This window comes from Ipomoea nil, unplaced genomic scaffold (genome assembly GCF_001879475.1).
Source record: "Ipomoea nil cultivar Tokyo-kokei standard unplaced genomic scaffold, Asagao_1.1 scaffold2705, whole genome shotgun sequence".
Lineage (NCBI taxonomy): Eukaryota > Viridiplantae > Streptophyta > Magnoliopsida > Solanales > Convolvulaceae > Ipomoea > Ipomoea nil.
In genome coordinates this window covers 1,487,470-1,507,830 of record NW_017619133.1, presented here as the reverse complement: position 1 = coordinate 1,507,830, position 20,361 = coordinate 1,487,470, and the positions used below count along the sequence as shown (strand labels likewise).

The window sequence follows — 20,361 nt, the reverse complement described above, 5'->3', positions numbered from 1 at the left end:
ACTCTGCTGGGAAGCCAACCACCCTATACCTAGGGATGTCAATTTCAATCCGACCCGTAGATATCCACCCAAATCCACCCCGCTTGGATCGGGTTTTTTTGGGTGATGGTGGGTGGTGGGTCGGGGGTGGGTCTTAAAAAAGCAAACCCGCGGTGGGTCGGGTTGGATTCGGGTTCTATGTACAAGACCCGCCTAGAACCCCACCCGACCCACCATGTGTGTGTGTGTGTGTATATATATATATATATATATATATATATATATATATATATATATATATATATATATATATACATATAATAGTAAAATAAGTACTAGTATGTAATTATTTATAAAAGTTTATATAACTTCGTGTATCTTTTTACTATTTTTATATCAAAACTACTAAGTTTATTTTTAAAAATTAACAATTTAGTTATTATATTTAAATATTTCCATTATTTATGTTTTAGTATCACTAATGGATTTTATTTTTTTTATTATGGGTAAAGAATTTAAATATTATTTTTGAAAAACATAATAAGATGATAAGTGGTGGGTACCCGTAGTGGGCACCCGCACCCGGTGGGGGTGGGTGTGGGTTCTAAAAAAATCCACCCAATGTGAGTTGGAGGTGGGGGTGGGTGGAGAAAATATAAGGTGGGTCGGGTGATGGATGTAGCCCTCCCCGACCCACACCCGACCCATTGCCATCCCTACCTATACCTAAAGTTGTAGTCCATGTAGACAACTTGTACTTTTGTAGATGCACCGGGGAAGCCAACAACTATCTTGGAATTTTGACTGCAATGGAGGAGTCGAGATCATATGATTCTTGAATAACAACTTTCTCCAAGTAATTTAAAGAGCAGCATTTTCACAAAATACATTTCAAGTGTGTATGCCCTAAAACAGTTGTTCAATCTTCAATGTGTTAAGCATTTTTAGATCATGATCGATATGATCCTCCGAAAGTCTTATCTCATCAGATAAACATGTCCACAACTCAACAAGAAATGAAAATTAAGAAAAAAAAAATCGTGATTGCCAAATAACTCTATAGGATCGGTTTCTTACTCCACAGGGAGTGCATAGAGTAAATTTCTTCACATGGCAGCTGGCATGGCACAAAAGATCGAATTTCATTTTTCATGCTCACTAGAGCTACGCTTTTATCACCTTTTGCATCTTTATCCACACTCTACCAAGTCCTGATTGACCTCAATCTGCCCGTGGTCCAACCAAACATGGAGTCGTTGTGTTCCATGCAAACAATTTGGGCTTTTGTAGATGCACGAGGAAAACGCAACAACTCCCTTAGGCTTTTCACAGCCACAGATGTGTCAATATAACGAGATTCCATAATAACAAGTTTCTCTAGTGCGGGAAATTTTGAGAGCAGCATTTTTACAAAAAGCATTTACACTATAAATCCACTAAATGATTCAATCTTGATTGTGTTAAGCATCTTTAGATCCTGAACAATAAAGCAACCATCTAGATCCTCCAAAAGTCTTGAAGCATGAAGCATGCATACTAGCTATAACTCAAGAAGATCGAAATGAAAGCCATCCACAACTGTGAGGACATTTGAAAAGAAAAAACAGAAGAATCATATATGCATGATTGCCAAATTTAAATGTATACTCAACCTGATCTTCCATAATTCTCAGTTCACATAGGTTGGGGCATTTTTGAAGCAATTGCATAGCATCGGTGAGCTGCTTCCCACAACCAAAACTTAATTCATACAACCCCAGTACGTGGAGATTTATTGCAGTTGCAAACAAAGATACGTCCATATACTTGAAAGATGGTAATAAAGAAAGAAAAAAATTAGTCAGACAATTAAGAACTTTAAGAAGTCAGAAGGAAGCCATCCATTTGCATAAAGTAAAATGAGGCAGATTAGATTCTCACCGGCAAGGAAGAGCCACTCAACCAAAGAGCCTTAATTGCTTTGAAATGTGGTGTCAACCATCTTGATTCAGCCACATTATACACAGAATTACGAACAGACAACATTTTAAGTTTTGAAGCGCTGATCTCAAATTTATTAATCCCTCCACAATCAAAGAAACCTAGCTTCTCAAGGTTAGGAATACTAATACTAGAGGCAGTTCTATTAACAGTGCGTCTAAATTCAACAACCTAAATTCAACAGCCGAGAAAAATAATGAAGTGACAATGGAAAATATACCACCAACATTATTTACCGGCAAATCAATAAAGGGGCCTTCCACACTCAGTTGCTTAATTGTTGGGCACGAGAGTATACAAAATGGCAGCTTATATTCAGCCTCTCCACAATTTAAAAAACACATGTTAAGCTCCTCCACACCATTTCTTGATAGAAAAAGACACCACCTATTCAAATCAAACTGCCAATAATAATTTGACATCTCTAGAGTAAATTTCTTAATCGGTCCCGAGAAAGGAGAACATTATTATTATGTGAACGAGAGTTCTGCCTTCATCATAGTGACCGTGTTGGAGACTATTTGAGAAGTCCCAACCGAACGAAAGCTTCCCATGCTTCAACCAAACATCATTCCAATGGGTTGAGAGTAGAGCAGTTCTCGGATCTCGGATGGGCTAACACTTCAAAATTCTGTGCTTTATCTCTACCGGCAGAGGACTTATTAATCCCTACTTGCTTCCGCTAGGGTGGCTTTGATTAGCTGACGTCGTATGCGTCACTCGAAATCAAAAGCTAAAATCCTTAGAATGTTCATTAAAAAATACTCCGTAGTTAATTACAATTTAATGATTCAGTCTATTAATCGAACTTTCACCAAAATTTACACACCCTTAGTTAGAATGTTTAAATTAAAGGAATATATTATTATTAATTTTAAAGATATGATAATTGCTCCTCAATTCTCACCCTGGTTTAAACCTGTGAGGGAAATGGGCACCAGGTCCAAAGCCAATTGAATTTGGGGATTTGGGGTCTCTGTCTACCTTAAAGTTTAATTTATTTAACTAATTATATTGCATACCTATCAATCTATCATTTTTTTAATAGATAATTCAAATTTATATATCTTTAAAATTAAAAACGTTGATCAATTTGCTAACATTTCATTAGCTTACTACTAAGATTTAGATTTTTGTACGGTGCTTTTTTTTTTTTTTTTTAAGTTTTCTAATGTACTAAAATTACATAAATATTGGCCCTGTTTGGTAAAAAATCGGCATATAGACCAATTTTGGCTTATTTGACCACTATTAATTGTTTGATTTAGTTAAAATATCAATATAAATGTTTGGTTAATTAACTTTTTGCAACTCCAAAAGGCTAAAATTCAAAAAGCTACTCCAAGCAACTTTTTCAATTAGCTTTTTGAGAAAAGAAATTATACCAAACACCTATCAGCTAATTTACCAAACACTTTTCTACAACCAGCTAATGTTATCAACTATTTATACCCTCTAATTAACAGCTATCAGTCATTTTACCAAACAGAAAAGTTTAGAGGTTTTACATATTGGGATAGGGTTAATACAATTTGAATGCTAACTTTCTACTCACTTGTTAGTTTTGAATTCATATTTAGAAATTTAGTTTTTTTTTTTTAAAATATTATTAAGAGAAGTTCCCACATATACAAGCTACATGGCTTGAACCCACCACCTCTCACATAGGGGAGCAATTTAGTACCAGTGGACCACAAAGTTCTTGGTTAGAAATTTAGTATTTAAGCAATATAATTTCAATTCGGATTTTGAGCTATTGTTTTTATTTCTACTTTACTTAATTAGGATTACCAGTTAGTCCGCCCATTTAAGGATTATGTTTCAGTTTTAATTTATTTGCTATTTAATTTGCATATGTTAAAGTTGTTAGGATTATGTCGGAGAGAGATAGAATCAATGAATTTTTGGCAGAGATTCTTGACAATGTTTTGGAATTTTTGTTAAGAAGATGCTAGAAATGTTGTATTCTCCACCTGATAGAGAAATATTTGGTCCAGTCTTACACGTCTCAAGTTTGATGATTTCTTCTTGGAAGAAGTGTCAAATAGACCCATCTACTATTTGAAAGTGTTCAATTCCCCCCACCATCTAAAATATGTGGTCATCAGGCACATTTACTCTCTAAATTTGTTCAATTAGACTTTTTTGTAGGTTATCACCCATTTTTGATGACGTGGTCCGGTTACCATTACATGTCACTAATTACATGGCTTTAAAATAATAAAAAAATAAAATAAAAAATAAAATAAAAAGTGGGTCAAATCTGAATTACTAAATAAACACCTTATTTTCCCTAATCTTTAAAAATTTCCGCCGCATGCTCGAGTTTGCCTCAAATCCCGCCGTCGTCGTCGCAAATCCCTCAAATCCGCCACTTCTACATGCTCGAGCTCGTCTTCCACCGCCGTATGTTGGAGTATCCTTGCCTCACCTCCGATCCCGCACACGCCGCCGTCGTCTACCTCTCGTACTACGCCGGCCTCGACAGCCTCCGCTACCACTTCGGCCCCGAAGCCAACTCCTACTTCCGCCACGGCCTCAATTTGTACGATTACATAGCCCGCGTAGATTCCCCTCCGGGTGGGCAAGAAATATGGGTCACGATAATTTTCTGGTAATGGCCTGGCCGGCCTGGGATTTCACGCAGCCGTTGATACTCATTGATTTTCTTGTTCAGAGAGTCTATTTCCAGATCTTGATTCGGAGATCAACCTTGCAGTCAACGTTGGAGGTTGTGGCTTTTGACGGCGAGAGTTTGCTTTGAGGCGGAGATTGTTGTTTTCAGAGTTGTGGTGTTTTTGGTGCCGTGTTCGAACGCCAGAAAATATCCGGTTCTGACGGGGATGTCGCCGGAAATATGTGAGCTTTTTGTTGGGGTTTGGGGCGGAGACGGAGATGTTGAGTTTGGAGGTGAAGGTGGTGGAGGAGAGGTTGAATTGGGAGAGGTGGAGAGCGTTGACGGCGAAAGTGGGCTGTTCGGGGCGCTGATGTCACCACCAATAACATTAAATTCCATGTCATTAAATTTATTTCCAGGTCCGCCAGTGGAATGGGCAACTGGATGGTAACCTGTGAAAAAGTTTAATTGAACAAATTTAGAGGGTAAATGTGTTTGATTAACACATATTTTAGATGATGGAGGGAATGGAACACTTCTAAATAGTAGATGGGTCTATTTGACACTTCTCCCTTTCTTCTTTGACTACACTTACAACTATGACTATGATGGTTATGTGTGGTTATTTGTTTGGTTTCATGTAATCAACAAAATTGTCATGTAGCATAATGGACCTATTTGGAAACTTGAGTTTCTTGATGACGACAAGGTACGTCAAGAATGTTGCAAAAAGAAGCTGATGAAATGCACCTTTGTTTTTATTACCTGCTTCGGCCTTTATTTTTATTATCTGCTTCTACCTTACACTATTGCATCTTTATTGACTTACACCTTACACTAGAGAGATTGCATCTTTATTGACTGCATGTTGATCTATTAATCGTTGTATATTTTCAAATGTCATTTCACTTTGTTTTGAATATATTGATTTTGATCCTACAAGTATAGTGAAATTTTCTGTTGATGATCTTAGGGTGTGTTTGGAATCCCGGAAAATGATTTCTGGTCCACGAAAAAACATTTTCCATTGACTGAAGAAAATAAGATCATTGTCCTATTTTTCAAATGGACCCTTATATGAAAATGCTTTAGTGACTAGTATAAGGCAGGAATTTTTTTACTATCAAACGCCTTAACATTGTTACATGAACTAATTTATGCAAAAAAAAAAAAAAAAAAAAAAAAAAAAAAAAAGGCACCAAAGTAATTTATTAACAAAAGCAAATATAGGAACATTCTTCTTCCAAAAAGCTTAACCCCAACCCTAAGGGCCCCCTACACTCCGACCGACCTGACAGAGCATTTGGGAGGATGAATATAGGAACATTCTTAATTGTCCACAATGTGGTTTGGATCTCAGTGTGGCTACTTCAACATTTTCACACTTTTGTGAGAGATAATAGTAGCAATAATATCCTAAGGTGTGTAGGATAATTGTTGCAAGTTTCTCTTGTCATTCAACTAAAATCATTAATAAGAAGTGGTAATGGTATTGAGATTAAATGACTGAACTTTATGCAGAAAAAGGAATTAGATATATATAAAATAAAAATCATGTGTCAACACCCCACAACACAGCAGAATGCAATTGCAGAAAGAAAGCATGAACATGTGTTAAATGTAGCTAGAGCTTTGAAATTCCAAGCAGCTCTCCCCTTGCAGTTTTGAGATCATTGTGTTCTACATGCAACTTAATCATTTGATAAATAGGTTACCTTCTCAAGTTATCGACTGGAAAACTCCTTTTTGAATCTGCAAGCAAGCAGTAGGCTGAAATTCAAGAATGATCCCTCTTTTTGCTGAAGTTATGTTAATTGTACTACATGCATTTTACTTCAATCTTTCCACTATCAGGACCTTGATATAGGAACAAAAAAAAAAAAAGCAGAATAATTGAAGTAATTTATTAACAAAAGCAAATATAGGAACATTCTTAATTGCCCACAAATACCCCATGCTCAACAACTTAGAAATCATTTCAACTTCTAACATAATCTTTACTTACATTTCTAAGCTGCAATCAAATAGAACCCAGGGAGATTCACCATACTAAGTTCTTGAAAGGACAAAACCATGGGTATCCATCCAATCATCACGCATAGACGCATAGTAATTGCCCGTGCAGACAATTTGTGCGTTTGGAGATGCACGAGGGAAGCATTCCAACTTCCTTTGGATTTTTCTCGCCTGGGCATTTGTACCCCAAGACTTCACAATAACAACTCTCTCTAGCGCTGGGGATTTTGAGAGCAACACTTTCATAAAGAGCATTTCAAATGCGGATTCACTGAATGATTCAATCTTGATTGTGTTAAGCATCTTCAACTCGTGAATAACAAAGCTACCATTTGGATCCTCCAAAAACCTTGAAGCAGCTTCTTCGTCATCCTTCCAACCCAACTATAACTCAAGAAGAAATGAAACACAATACAACTATGAGGACATTTGAAAAAGCAAAACAAGAAGAATCATACATGATTGCCAAAATGCCAAATATATACTCTACCTCATTCGCAATAATCCGAAGTTCACATAGGTTGGGGCATTTTTGAAGCAATTGCATAACAATGACGAGGTGCTTCCGAATACCAAAATTTAATTGATATAGCTTCATCACTTGCAAATTTATTGCAGTTGGAAACACAGATACATCCATAGACTTGAAAAATAGGAATAAAGAAACAAAATTATCCACCACAAGAACTTTAACAAGCCAGAAGGTAAAGAATTATATCTAGTAAAATGAGTTAGATTCTCACCCGCAACGAAGAGTCACACAACCAAAGAGTCTTAATGGATTTCAAATGCGGTGCCAACCATCTCGAATCAACTACATACATATAACCAATAACAGACAACATTTCAAGCTTTGGCTGGCCGGTCTCAAACTTATTGATCCCTTCACAATATCCGAAAGCCAGCTTCTCAAGTTTAGGAAAACTAAAACTAGAGGCAATTCCACTAACACTGCACTTAAATTCAACATTGTAGAAAGCTAATGAAGTGACATTGGAAAATATACCACAACCATTTACAGGCAAATCAATAGAGGGACCTCGGACTATCAGTTCCTTAATTGTCCTGCAAGAGAGTAAACAAAATGGCAGCTGATAACTATTTTCCTCCACCTCATCACTATCTAAACGTATGTTAAGTTCCTCCACACCATTTCTTGACAGAAAAAGACACCACCTATCAATAGCAGACTGCGGCGGCTGAGGATCATCATATGAAATCCGTAGAGTAAATTTCTTAACCGGCCAAGCCCGGGGAAAGAGGATATTATTGATTATTTTCACGAGGGTTCTACCATAATAATCATCTTGGCACTGTTGGACAGTTAGCAAGAATTCCCAATCGAACGAAAGCCGCCCATGCTGCAACCAAAGATCATTCCAGTGCCTTGAGAGCAGAGCAGTTCTGGCGGCGTCTCGGGTGGGCAAACACTCCAAAATTCTATCCTTTACCCCTACCGGCAGCTCACTTATTAAATCCTTACTTGCATCCGGTGCGGTTTTGAGAAGCCGATGTTGAGCCATTAAATTGAAACAACAATGAGGCGCAAGTCGAAATCAAAAGCTAAAATCGTTCTATTCTTCAACGGCAAGATGTCGTATTTCGTAAATAAAAGGAAATTAGGAAGAGTTGGGAAGAATACAGAGATTGAGGGAAAAGTGACAGAAACCCTAACCTCTGATGTTTGGTTTGGGCCTTTGCGGGTTAGGAAAACCAAAAGGGAAACGGAGCAGAGTAGCAGACGCCAGACGGAGAAGAATAGGCCGGCCGCCGGTGGAGAGACAGAGAGACGGCTGAGTCGCAGGGCTGAAGGGCGAAGGCTGATAGTTGAACGATCTAGGAAATATAAAGTTAATTTCAAAAATGGTTCGTCATTTATTATTATTTACCAATTTTTATTTTTGACTTTCAATTGGAAAGCCAAAATGACTTTAACTTCTGATATTTATTAATTTTTTTCATCCACTTTCAATTTAATCATATGTAATTTCTTGACTATTAATTTTTTCTAAATTTTGTTCTCTAATTAAATATTATTTTAATAAAAATTAAATCATTTTTTTTATTTTATTTATTATAAGGAAGGGGATACCCTACATTTACACACTACTTGCCTCAATTAAAGTTCAAACCTTTCACCTCCCACTTAGGGGAGCAACCCGATACCACTAGACCACAAGACACTTGGTATAATATAAACATTAAATCTTTATCTTTATCTTTCTTTATATACTAGTATTTGTCACGTGCGATGCACAGAAAATATGTTATAAAAATATACTCTATATGAGGTTTATTCATATATAAATTTTTTGTTATTTAATAATTATTATGTGTGAATTCCTATGATAAAATTATGAAAATAAATATATTTACAATTAAAATAATATTTAAGGTGGGTGACTATCAATGTTGAAAAAATCGCTAGGCGTCCTCTAGGCGCCTGGGGACCGCCTAGAGCGCCTAGGCGGGCGCCTAGAACGCCTAGGCAGGCTCCTAGAGCGCCTAGGCCGTCTAGGAGGCCGAGCGCCGAGCGCCTAGTCGGGGCCTAGGCGCGATTTTTGCAACAGTGGTGATTACTACAAATCTTAAACTATATTAAAAATTTAGTACATAGTATTTAATATTACAAATTTTTAAGAATTTAGTAAACTACAATAGTAATTGAATTACAATTTTAGAGTCACCACGGATCAAAATTTTTAGACCTTTGAGATTTCTAACTCTAGATGTAGCAACATACAATTGACATTTAAAGACCAAACAATTATTTATAAATATAAATGACTATTAATCATCATCACCATTTAAAAAAAAAAAATTGTAACAATAATTGCTCACCAAACCATATGGCTATATTATAGTTAAGATTTCAATTGTTTTTTTAGAGTTAAAAATGATTTTCAAGTGTTAATATTTACTTTCCTTATCTGGTTTGTCCTTCACTTTTGTGTTCTTTTCCCTTTGATATTTTATAAATAGTTTTCAGGAGTAGTTTTCCCTTTGATATTTGGTTTGGCATCATTTTTAATGCTATATTATTTTTTTTGTTGCAAAATTCACTATTTCCATGTAATATATGGATAATGTATCAGATTTTGTTGTATTGCGCTAAACATTTTCTTCACTTGTTTCATGTTATATATCATATGTTTTTCACTCATATAAAAAGTGTTTGCTAAACTTGCTAAATCTTAACTATAATACCAACATGTAATTAATACCAAATGCTATATTATTATTTTTGTTACAAAATTCACTATTACACCCGGACAAATTATGTCGTGGAACCGTGTTCCAAAACTGTTCATAATTATGAATACATAGTTCTATAACTATAAACACATAGTTCTATAATTATGAACATATAGTTATGTAATTATTAATATAGAAATTTAATAATTGTGAATATGAAGTTAAAAAATTGTGAATATATAGCTTTATAATTATGAACATATAGTTCGGTAATTATGAACATAGAGTTTTTTAATTGTAAATATAGAGTTCAATAATTATGAATATGAAGTTCAATAATTATAAATATATAGCTTTATAATTATGAGCATATAGTTCAATAATTTTAAACATAGAACCGTGTCCACCTTGCAAGGTGGACACGGTTCCATAGCATAACGATTGTTACACCCCTAGTTGGGCCTAATGTATTTAATATAAAATTGTCAGATAAAAATTATATTTAAACTTCTAATTTTTTTAATTTAATACAAAACTTTCATGGAGTTCCATGCTAAATAATGTAATTAATTACCATAAATGTATGGTGTTTTGTCCCTTAATTCACGCAAACCAGTGCAATAATGTGCACTGGTTTCCGCGGAAACCAGTGCATGGTTTCCGATCGGAAAGTGACTGGTTTTCCGCATCGGAAATCATATCTGGTTTTCGATGCGGAAACCCACAGCCATAATATTTGGAAAAAAAATTAAAAAATTAAAAAAACATACATTGTAGCTTTTCTAGTGTTGGTGAAGCTTTTGTGGATTGTTGGAGGAGATGCGTGGGTAGGTCTTTGTTGAATGTTGAAGAAGCGGTGAAGGGAGAAGAACCGGTGAAGGGAGAAAAAGCGTGTCTCGGATGTTGATTGAAAGATGAAAAATGACTTCCGCCAAAAAAAAGGGAAAGTCATTTTCCTAATTTCAGCCCTTATTTTCCATTGACTAGAAGTCATTTTCCTTTGACTTTTTCATTTTCAGCCTTCCCAAACACCAAAAACTTGGAAAATGACTTCCAGAAGTCATTTTCCGGGTTTCCAAACAGACCCTTAATTCACGCAAATTATGCCGTGCATCCGTGTGCACCATGCATGGTGCATACGGATGCAAAAACGATGTCGTTTTACTTAAATAAAAAAAAAATTTGATTGTCGTTATTTACGTAAACATATGTTCATAATTTTATAATTTCACATTCTGAATTTATAGTTATGAAATCATGGATGTGTAGTTATGCAATTCTGGATTTATAGTTATGAAGTTATGGATGTGTAATTATGCATGCAATTCTGAATGTATAATTATGAAGTTATAATTTCACATTCTGAATGTATAGTTATGAAGTTATGGATGTGTAGTTATGCATGCAATTCTGAATGTATAGTTAAGAAGTTATGGATGTGTAGTTAGTAGACACTTAAATTTTGATAAATATTGATTATTTATCAATATTAGTATATTTGAAATATATTGGATAATATTGATATTATCTAATTTGTTAATTAGATAATATCAAAAGAGTTTGGACCTACCAAAACTCTTCTATCCTACAACTATAAATAGGGCTTTTTCATTTCTATGTAATCACAGATCCTAGGAAAAAATCATAGAAACATCAAGTTTATTCAGAGATCACAATTAAAATGTGATCCTGAAAGTAAAAGCTCCTCCTCCAATCCAATTATGGCTGTTGATCCAAACCTCCATTGAAAATTAAGCCATTTGAACCCGGAGGCACTTCAAGAAGAACAAGCTATATATACAATCCCTTCTTTGAAGATCAAGCCACTTGAATTCCGGAGGCCCTTCATTGGTGGAGTGTTCAAGGCATCAGTTGAAGAATCAAAGGACTACAGAGACTTGTACCCACACCGTATTGAAACTTGATGTAACCAGAATTTTGAATATTAAATATACATTGTTCAATTTTCTTTGTTCACAATGCAATTCTGAATTTATAGTTATGAAGTTATGAGTGTGTATTTACGCAATTATGAATGTATAGTTATGAAGTTATGGATGTGTAGTTATGCAATTCTGGACTTATAGTTATAAAGTTATGGATGTATAGTTATGAAGTTATTGATATGTAGTTATGCAAAATTCTGAATTTTATTTTTCTTTTAAGTCGGACATCAAAACGACATCGTTTTTGCAACCGTATGCACCATGCATGGTGCACATGATTCCACAACATAATGATTGATACACCCCTAGTTGGGCCTATTGTATTTAATATAAAATTGCCAGATAACAATTATATTTAAACTTTTAATTTTTTTAATTTAATACAAAACTTTCATGGAGTTCCATGCTAAAGAATGTAATTAATTACCATAAATGTATGTTGTTTTGTCCCTTAATTCAATCTACACTTAATATAATACGGAGAGCAAACAATTAATTCACCATAAACCCAACAACAGTTGTGATCGTACATTCAAACCTAATAAGCAATCTCACAAACCATTACATAATACAGAACATACGTACTAAGGAAACAGCATAAAACTAATATTCTTGTATGTAAAAAATATGTAAAAAATTTCTGCTTTTGCAGAGGCAATATTCTTGTATGTAAAAAATTTCTGCTTTTGCAGAGGCACGAGAGAAACGTAAAAGTTCCTGCATAATTTTAAATTCTTCATCAATGGGAATCCAACCTCGAACAATAACAACCTTCTCAATTACTGGAAAGCAAGCAAGTAACACCTTAATACATTGCATTTCAAACCTCAACCCATTAAAAAAGCTAAACTTCAAAGTGCGAAGCATTTTCAGTGTTTGAGCCACACTGCTGAGTTCCTCCGTAAGCACAAAATCCTTTGGATTTAACCTCAAAAACTAATAATAGAACATAAAAATAAATAAGCAATCCGTTCATAATTTACATAACAAATTTGCATTAAGAAAGGCAACAATAATGGAATCAATTAGAATTTTATGGAACAGTTGATCCATATATATATATATATATATATATATATATATATATATATATATATATATATATATATATATATATATATATATGAAGATTACCTCTAGATCATATATATCAAGTAGATCACATATATCAAGTTCGCATAATTTTGGGCATGCTCGCAGCAGATGTATGAATGCAGAATTGTTGATATTATCTGGCAAACAGATATCGCTTGATATACATAGCTTGAGGCGTTCAATGTTTAGTGCAAACAGTTGTCCTACTCTATTAAGTTCTTCAACAAACCCCTTTGGAAATGAAGAGAAAGACAAATAGATCAGTTCCTAAAAAGTGTTTTATAAAAACAGAAGCAAACAAAAAAAAGAGTCATCAGGTCAATTTACCTCAAAGCAACAAATGGAACACTCCAAATTAAGACTTGATATAGATCTCAAGTCCAAGTTAGGCGGTAGAACACCAAATTCTTTGAAATAATCACAACACTCTGGCATGATGATTTTCAAACTACCAAGTTTTGGTGCAACAATGTTAAAATAAAATATCTTATCGCAGTCGAGAAATGAGAGATCCTCTAGCATAGGAAGATAAACAACATAATCCGAACAAGTTCTAGGCTTAAAGTCAACACGGTCGAGACAAAGTGATGTAACATTCATAAGTACACAATATGCATTTATTAGTTCAACAGAGACATTATCAAGTTTCAATCTCTTCAGTGTTGGGCAAGAAAATATGCAATTAGGCACCCGACATCTTGGTTCTATATCTATCCAATAACAAATGTCAATTTCTTCAACACCATTCTGGGTGAGAAGAAGAAACCACTTATTCAAGTTGTCCGACAACAAATTAGTTGTATCCTCACAATCAAATTCTTCAGAGGAAATGAATTCCAATACTTCTCTAGAAAAGTCGAAGACAATTTTGTGAATAGGTCCATTGTGTCGCATGAGAATTTTGTTGATTACATCAAAAATAGGAGATTCCGATTTCAGACCTTCAGAACCGGAATATTTACGACATAGGTAATCAAAGAAACCATAACCAAGGTTGAGCTTTGTTAGACTAAACCAGATATCCTTATAGGAAGAGAATAAAATCACAGTTCTAGCAGCTTCTTGAATGGGCAAAAATCCCAAAATATTGTCAAAGTATACCCACCGGGAGTATACTAATTTTGTCTTCTCCTACCATATAGATGTTATCAACACGATTCACTGGAATTGAGGTCGACCTTTCAACAATGTGCATTCATCCAACTACTAGCTAATACAATCTGTCATTGCACCCAAACTCAAATTATTGAAAGATCCAACTTCAACATCCCTACACTACGCCACATCTCTCAGCAAGTAAATTAATCGATAAAATTAAAGAAGGAAAGTTAAGGACTGGGAATAAACAGAGAAAGAAAATGGAAGCTTTTCTGCAGTTCTGCGTACAGAGAAAGAAAATGGAAGCTTTTCTGCAGTTCTGAAGACTTACCCAAATTCGCAGATTCACAGCGTCGTCGGAGTGTTCGGCGGAGTCGCTCAGTCGTTCTTCTGGTCGATTTAGGGATTTCAAATTTTAGATTTTAGGATTTAGGAATTTAGATTTTTAAGGATTCAGAATTTGAGGGTTGAATTTTAAGTTTTAATTGTTAAAGCGTTAGATCTATAAATTAGAGTAAATATAGAATATCACAAATGGCCATTTGACTATTGTGTTATATTTTTTTTTTTAGAATACTTCAATTTTGGTCATATGACTATAGGAGTTTTGTTAATTTCAGCACCTAACTTTCAAAGTGTCAATTTAGTACCTTAACTATACAATTTTTGTCAATTTTGGCCACTCAGATCAAATTACTGGTCAAATTTCACCAAAAAATGGTGGAAGTTAAAATTTTAGAGGTATTTTAGTAATTTTACTTTATGTTTTCTTTCTTCTCCTTCTCCAACGATCGTTTCTTCCCGCGACTCCGGCCTGCGAACAAAACCTCTGCTACTCCAGCATGCGACCAGAACCACTGCTACTCCAGCCTCCAACCAGAACCTCTGTGATGGTTTCGGCCTGCAACCAGAACCTCGCCAGAAAATGGTGGAAAAGATGGATTCGCCGGAGAAGAAGAAAAGAGGTGTGAAATGACCAAAATATCCTCATTATTTTAATTATTAAATTTTTCGGCAAAATGTGGCCGGCAATTTGGCTGGAGTGACCAAAATTGACAAAAATTGCATAGTTAAGGTACTAAATTGACACTTTTGAAAGTCAGGTGCTGAAATTAACAAAGCTACTATAGTCATATGACCAAAATTAAAATTTTCTCTATTCTTTTTAGTCATTAACTTTTCATTTGACGAAAATATGTATCTTGACTTTCATTTTTATCATAAATAATTGAGTTTGTCTGGCAGAGCTTATTTAGAACCTTATAGCTTATTTTAAGTTACTAATAAACTATAAGTTCTGTTTGGTAATGTTTCTAAAATAAGCTTGTAGCTTAAAATAAGAGATTATTTTGGAACGATATCTAAGGTAGTGTTTCAAAATAAGCTAGTAGCTTTCTAACTTTCTTTCCATCTTTGTGTTTATTATTTTAAAGAAATGACATCATTTATCCTTTCCAATTAAAATCATTTTCTCTTCTCCTTTATCTGCAACTTTCACTGCAATTATTATTATTATTATTATTATTATTATTATTATTATTATTATTATTATTATTATTATTATTATTATTATTATTATTATTATTATTATTATTATTATTGTTATTGTTATTGTTATTGTTATTGTTATTGTTATTGTTATTGTTATTGTTATTGTTATTGTTATTATTATTATTATTATTATTATTATTATTATTATTATTATTATTGTTATTGTTATTATTGTTATTGTTATTATTGTTATTATTGTTATTGTTATTATTGTTGTTATTGTTATTGTTGTTATTGTTATTATTATTATTGTTATTATTATTATTATTATTATTATTATTATTATTATTATTATTATTATTATTATTATTATTATTATTATTATTATTATTATTATTATTATTATTATTATAGTGAATTCAATTTTTGGTTCTACTGTTATAGGGGTGTTTCCAATTTTAGTCAACCTTAATTTTTTTTTGCCACTTTATAACCGCTATTATTGAACGTGTTCCACTTTTAGTCCCACCGTTAGTATTTTCATCAAAAGGTCATGTAATCTAGGGGTATTTTGACCTTTCTTCTCATCCAAGACTATGTTTGACTAAAGAAATGAGAACATTAAACCTAAAACCTAAGAAACCTCGCCGGCCCATGTTGGAACGAACGAATCGATGTAGCTTTGCCTTCCCATTCTCGTTGTTTGAAGAGCCATCTTCGAATATCGGAGGAGGAGGACAAAGCGCCTGGATTAAAAGAGAAGAGACAAACATAAAAAGACCGAAATACCCTTTGATTATACGGCCTCTTGACGGAAATATTAACGGTGGACTAAAAGTGGAACACATTCAATAACAATGGTTGTAAAGTGGCAAAAAAAATTAAAGTGGACTGAAATTGAAAACGCCCCTATAACAGTAGGACCAAAAATGGAATTCACTCCTATTATTATTATTATTATTATTATTATTATTATTATTATTATTATTATTATGAGATGAACGAAATTCGCAACAATATTGTTACTTCATTATGGGATACTACATCATGATTATACTAATAGTTTTATTTCAAAATGTTAATTTTTTTTGAAGACAAAATGTTAAATTTTAATATGTAAACAAACTAATTTAAATTTTATGAAGATGTCCTTTTTTGTCTTTTTACATTTATTAACTTATAAAAAAACTAATTTTACCAAACACTTTCAAGCATAACAGCTAGTTTAACAACTCTTTAGTTTTCCGCTCCTAACTTATATGATTATGATTACCTCTTTAGAGAATTATATGGCAATATAATTAATTTAAAATTCAACAACTACAAAAATAATAATGATGCAGGTATTGTCCAAAAGAAAAATGCTCATTTACTCCCAAATTTAACTCTCAATTTGTACTCTTACACGATCACACTCATACTCTTAGTATAAACACTTTTAGTATGACTCACATGATACAAATTAAATATCTTATCATAGTTTGATATGTAAAGAATTAAAAATAATGAAATAGAATTTGAAAGTATGTGTTGCCCAAACTTGCCAGGAATACATCAACTTCCTATAACTCTATCACATCATCACAATAGCTGATACATTATTCCCGGCAACCCCTCACATTATCATAAATGCCAATAACTTTTCAATTGCCCACAATATCATCACAAACAACAATTAAAGCGTAATGCAACACACTCTCACTTTTAAAAATAAATCATATTTCTACATTATCAAATTTATAATTCACTTACAATCCATTTGGTTCGCAAATAATATTTAAGTAATGAAACTTAAATTTCAAAAAAAAAAAATTATGAAGAAAATTGATCTTATGTTTGGTTGGTAAAAAAAGAAATTATATTGAATATACTGAATAATGAGTATAACGACTAATATACCCTTGTACAATTATAATAACAAGGGTAATTAAGAAAACTTTATGCCGTTAATTAAGAAAACTTTATGAGGGCACAATTGTCCTACCAAGGGAGCAAATAAAACATATTCAATGGAAAATAAAATACATATTTTTAACCCAGAAAACTTTGTCCTCAAATGTGAGGAATTGTACTTCCTTTTGAAAAAATGAATTTCATGAATCAAACAAAGGAAATTAGCATCTCTGTCAAAGTTTAGAAAGTTAACTTCTTTGTAAAATATTTTCCATCCAACCAAACATGCTCTTAATATTTTTCTACATTCTTACAATACTTCAATAGGTTGAAAAGTATCTCAATTTTCCATTACACTAGTAAGTGTCTCGTGCGATGCACGAACTATTATTAATTTAACAAGTGAGAAAATTACACTTTTGGTCCTATGGCTATAGAGGGCGTGTTAATTTCGCTCCATGACTTTTAAAATTAACAATTTAGTCCTTTAACTATGTTTTTTTTTAGCAGGTTTGGTCATTCTGGCCAAATCAACGGTGGAAATTGGCCGGAAAAATTTAAACCTTTTTAAATTTTTATTCATGAGGGCAAAATAGTGTTTTTACGTAAGCTACTTCTTCTTATTCTTCGCGTTCATGAGCTACGGCTAACAGTTGCCTCTGTTTCCAAGAAAGAACAACTCCAAGAATCAAAGCCCTAGGTTCAGAAGCAATGTATGATTTTTATCCTCAGTTTTTTCTGTCTACTTCGCATTTCTTGATTCATCTTCCCCAGATCGCACGGTATAAAGCTCTATAAGAGATCTAAACTCCCAAAAATATTCTTCTCCCTATTCTTGCCACAACTATCCTCCCAAGTCCAGCCACGACCAAAACATAATTGTAGTATTGGTTGTGGTCCTGCGGATGATGGTTTATTTATAGTGTTAAAGTAGGTGTAGATGTTCATGTAAATATTGATTTTGAATTTTAAATTTATCTCCAATCAATTAATGATAGAAATAATAACATAATTATTGCAATGTTAATTCTCAATTATGGATCAACAATTATTACTCAAATTAATTTTGTGAATTACTCTCCTATCCACTAAAATCTTTTTGCTTATTATTCACTTTGATTTTCTTTTCATCTTTATTTAATTATTTATGATGATAGAGAGAGAGAGAAATATTCAAAGTTGTTAAAAGAAAATTTAAAATCTTGGGTTGATGGTTGGATTTCAACTATTTATATTTGAGAAGAAAAAGTCTACAAAAGTCTTAAAATTAAAAAGTCTACAAAAGTTCATAACTTTTTGAATACCACACGACTTCTAAACACTCTTTAAAAGTCTTAATCGAATACCACACGACTTTTAAAGACTCTTTAAAAATCTTGATTGAATACCGCCTGACTTTTAAAAACTCTCTAAAAGTTTAAATTGAATACCTCCAAACTTTTAAAGTTCATAAACGTCTTTAAAACTCTATGAAAGTCATGATTGAATACACCCCCTTTAATATGATTGGCTTTATTAATTAGATTTTTTTTTAAAATTTTTTCATAGTATTAATAAAATACTTGGTAAATAAATATATAGCATTATTTTGTATTATAACTTTGATATTTAATTAAAAAATAGTGCACAAAAAAGATAATAGACAATATAGAGAATATAATCAAATGATGAATTTGAATGTAAAGAATTTTTACATTGGAGAAATATAAAGACAATATAACTAATAAAATTATTTCTCATAATTAATTTATTGATAATAAATAAATTTTCATATGGGATTTGTGGCTCTTGAATGTTTCTTTCTTCATCAATAACATTAAACAAATGTGCTAAACTAATAAATCTATGTTCTCTGTCAAGCACTTTGTGCTCAGATGGCACCCGGGTTGGACTCCCATATGGAAGGTTGTGAATTCGAGCCTCAGTGAAGGCGTTATTAGCTCTTTGTGCTTCAGTAGGTTTATCATCAGATTCTGCATTTGCAATCACCAGCCATGTCCACTAAAATTACAATAAATAAACTAAACAACAAAAAGTATATTAATTCTTTTTCATACAACGAAATGACAGAAAAAAATACCATATTGATAAGCTTCTTTCAACTTTTGCTTAATCTGCTTTGACAGTTCAAGAACCTCTTCTGTCTGCAACATCAATGGAAAACACATAAAGAAAGAAATAAGCAGACTGTACAGAAAAGACAGGGAACAAAGGAGTGAGTGTGGGAGAGGGTTCTTACACTGAGTTCAACGCGATGATCTGTTTCACTTGCTTGCTTTAGTTTGGCAGATTTATCTTTCACAAACTTAAGCCCTAACAAAATTGGGGATTGAATTACAATGCAAATCATCCAAAAAAAATCCACAATGTTAAAATAAGCCATATCAAACCATAAGATTTGCTTGGATAAATTTTCGCCTAGACATCCAGGAGCATGGGGCAGGATAGATTTTTTCTGGAGGGTGTGTTCGGAGGACACCCCTTGATGGGTAAATACGTACAGAAGACTGATCCGTCAAGAAGTCATACCAACCAGTCCGTCATAGTCATCAGCCCGACATGACTAAAACACTTGTGGTCAACCGTACCGTTCGTACCGATAGGCCTCGTGACAACAGAAGATGCTCTCGGATCACCCTTGGAATCGCCCCGGCCGGCGGAAAGTCACCCAGCTGGTCTACCGTAGGGTGACCGGTCGGCCCACAATGTGACGTAGACTGCAGTGCCGAAAACGTAACTTACACAACAAGTTATAGGGTCCAGCGTGCACTTGCTGAACGACGACTGATAGCTTACAGGTAGCGCGGCTCTGTCACCTCGGTCAGTCAACCTACGAGTAGCTGCAGAGCGACCGCCTGACTGAGCCAACGAGAAGATGCCACGTTGATCCGCTTGCAGCAGGCGCATTAAATGCGTAGACCGACTTAGATTAGGAGGGTCTCACCCCTCACTTCTGATATCTTCGTCTCACAACAACTACTACTTACTACTTGTAACCTTCACCCTGTAATAGCAACCCACTCATAAGTTGCAACCTGCACTATTGCAGCG

At 33.7% G+C, this 20,361-nt stretch overlaps 2 protein-coding genes and 1 long non-coding RNA gene across 9 annotated transcripts; all 3 read right to left on the bottom strand.

The window, feature by feature from the left end:
* Positions 1-12: 12 nt before the first annotated feature.
* On the bottom strand, positions 13-19,627 carry LOC109156383. Its single transcript, XR_002050011.1, has 3 exons — positions 19,550-19,627; positions 6,084-6,087; positions 13-23 (listed from the first exon to the last, which is right to left on the bottom strand). It is a non-coding gene; the product is annotated as an uncharacterized LOC109156383 (long non-coding RNA).
* LOC109156376 (F-box/FBD/LRR-repeat protein At1g13570-like) lies at positions 6,132-8,428 on the bottom strand. Of its 4 annotated transcripts, XR_002050010.1 has the most exons (4): positions 7,336-8,428; positions 7,083-7,235; positions 6,506-6,976; positions 6,132-6,206 (listed from the first exon to the last, which is right to left on the bottom strand). XR_002050010.1 is itself a non-coding variant. In XM_019304217.1 (3 exons), the coding sequence occupies exons 1-3, from the start codon at positions 8,113-8,115 to the stop codon at positions 6,898-6,900; spliced, it is 1,044 nt and encodes a 347-aa protein (XP_019159762.1). In that variant the 5' UTR covers positions 8,116-8,428; the 3' UTR covers positions 6,467-6,897. The 4 variants fall into 4 exon arrangements, 3 of the variants coding, with proteins under 3 accessions (XP_019159762.1, XP_019159763.1, XP_019159761.1); XM_019304217.1 differs by lacking the exon at positions 6,132-6,206 and having other exon boundaries at positions 6,467-6,976; positions 7,051-7,235; XM_019304218.1 differs by lacking the exon at positions 6,132-6,206 and having other exon boundaries at positions 6,467-6,981; positions 7,065-7,235.
* On the bottom strand, positions 12,201-14,354 carry LOC109156378 (FBD-associated F-box protein At5g56370-like). 4 transcript variants are annotated; one of them, XM_019304222.1, is made up of 5 exons: positions 14,258-14,354; positions 13,156-14,048; positions 12,868-13,059; positions 12,403-12,669; positions 12,201-12,351 (listed from the first exon to the last, which is right to left on the bottom strand). In XM_019304222.1, exons 2-5 carry the CDS (start codon positions 13,720-13,722, stop codon positions 12,337-12,339), a joined length of 1,041 nt encoding a protein of 346 aa, XP_019159767.1. In that variant the 5' UTR covers positions 13,723-14,048; positions 14,258-14,354; the 3' UTR covers positions 12,201-12,336. The 4 variants fall into 4 exon arrangements, with proteins under 4 accessions (XP_019159767.1, XP_019159768.1, XP_019159766.1 ...); XM_019304223.1 differs by having other exon boundaries at positions 14,254-14,345; XM_019304221.1 differs by having other exon boundaries at positions 13,156-14,098; positions 14,258-14,342.
* Positions 19,628-20,361: the final 734 nt, after the last annotated feature.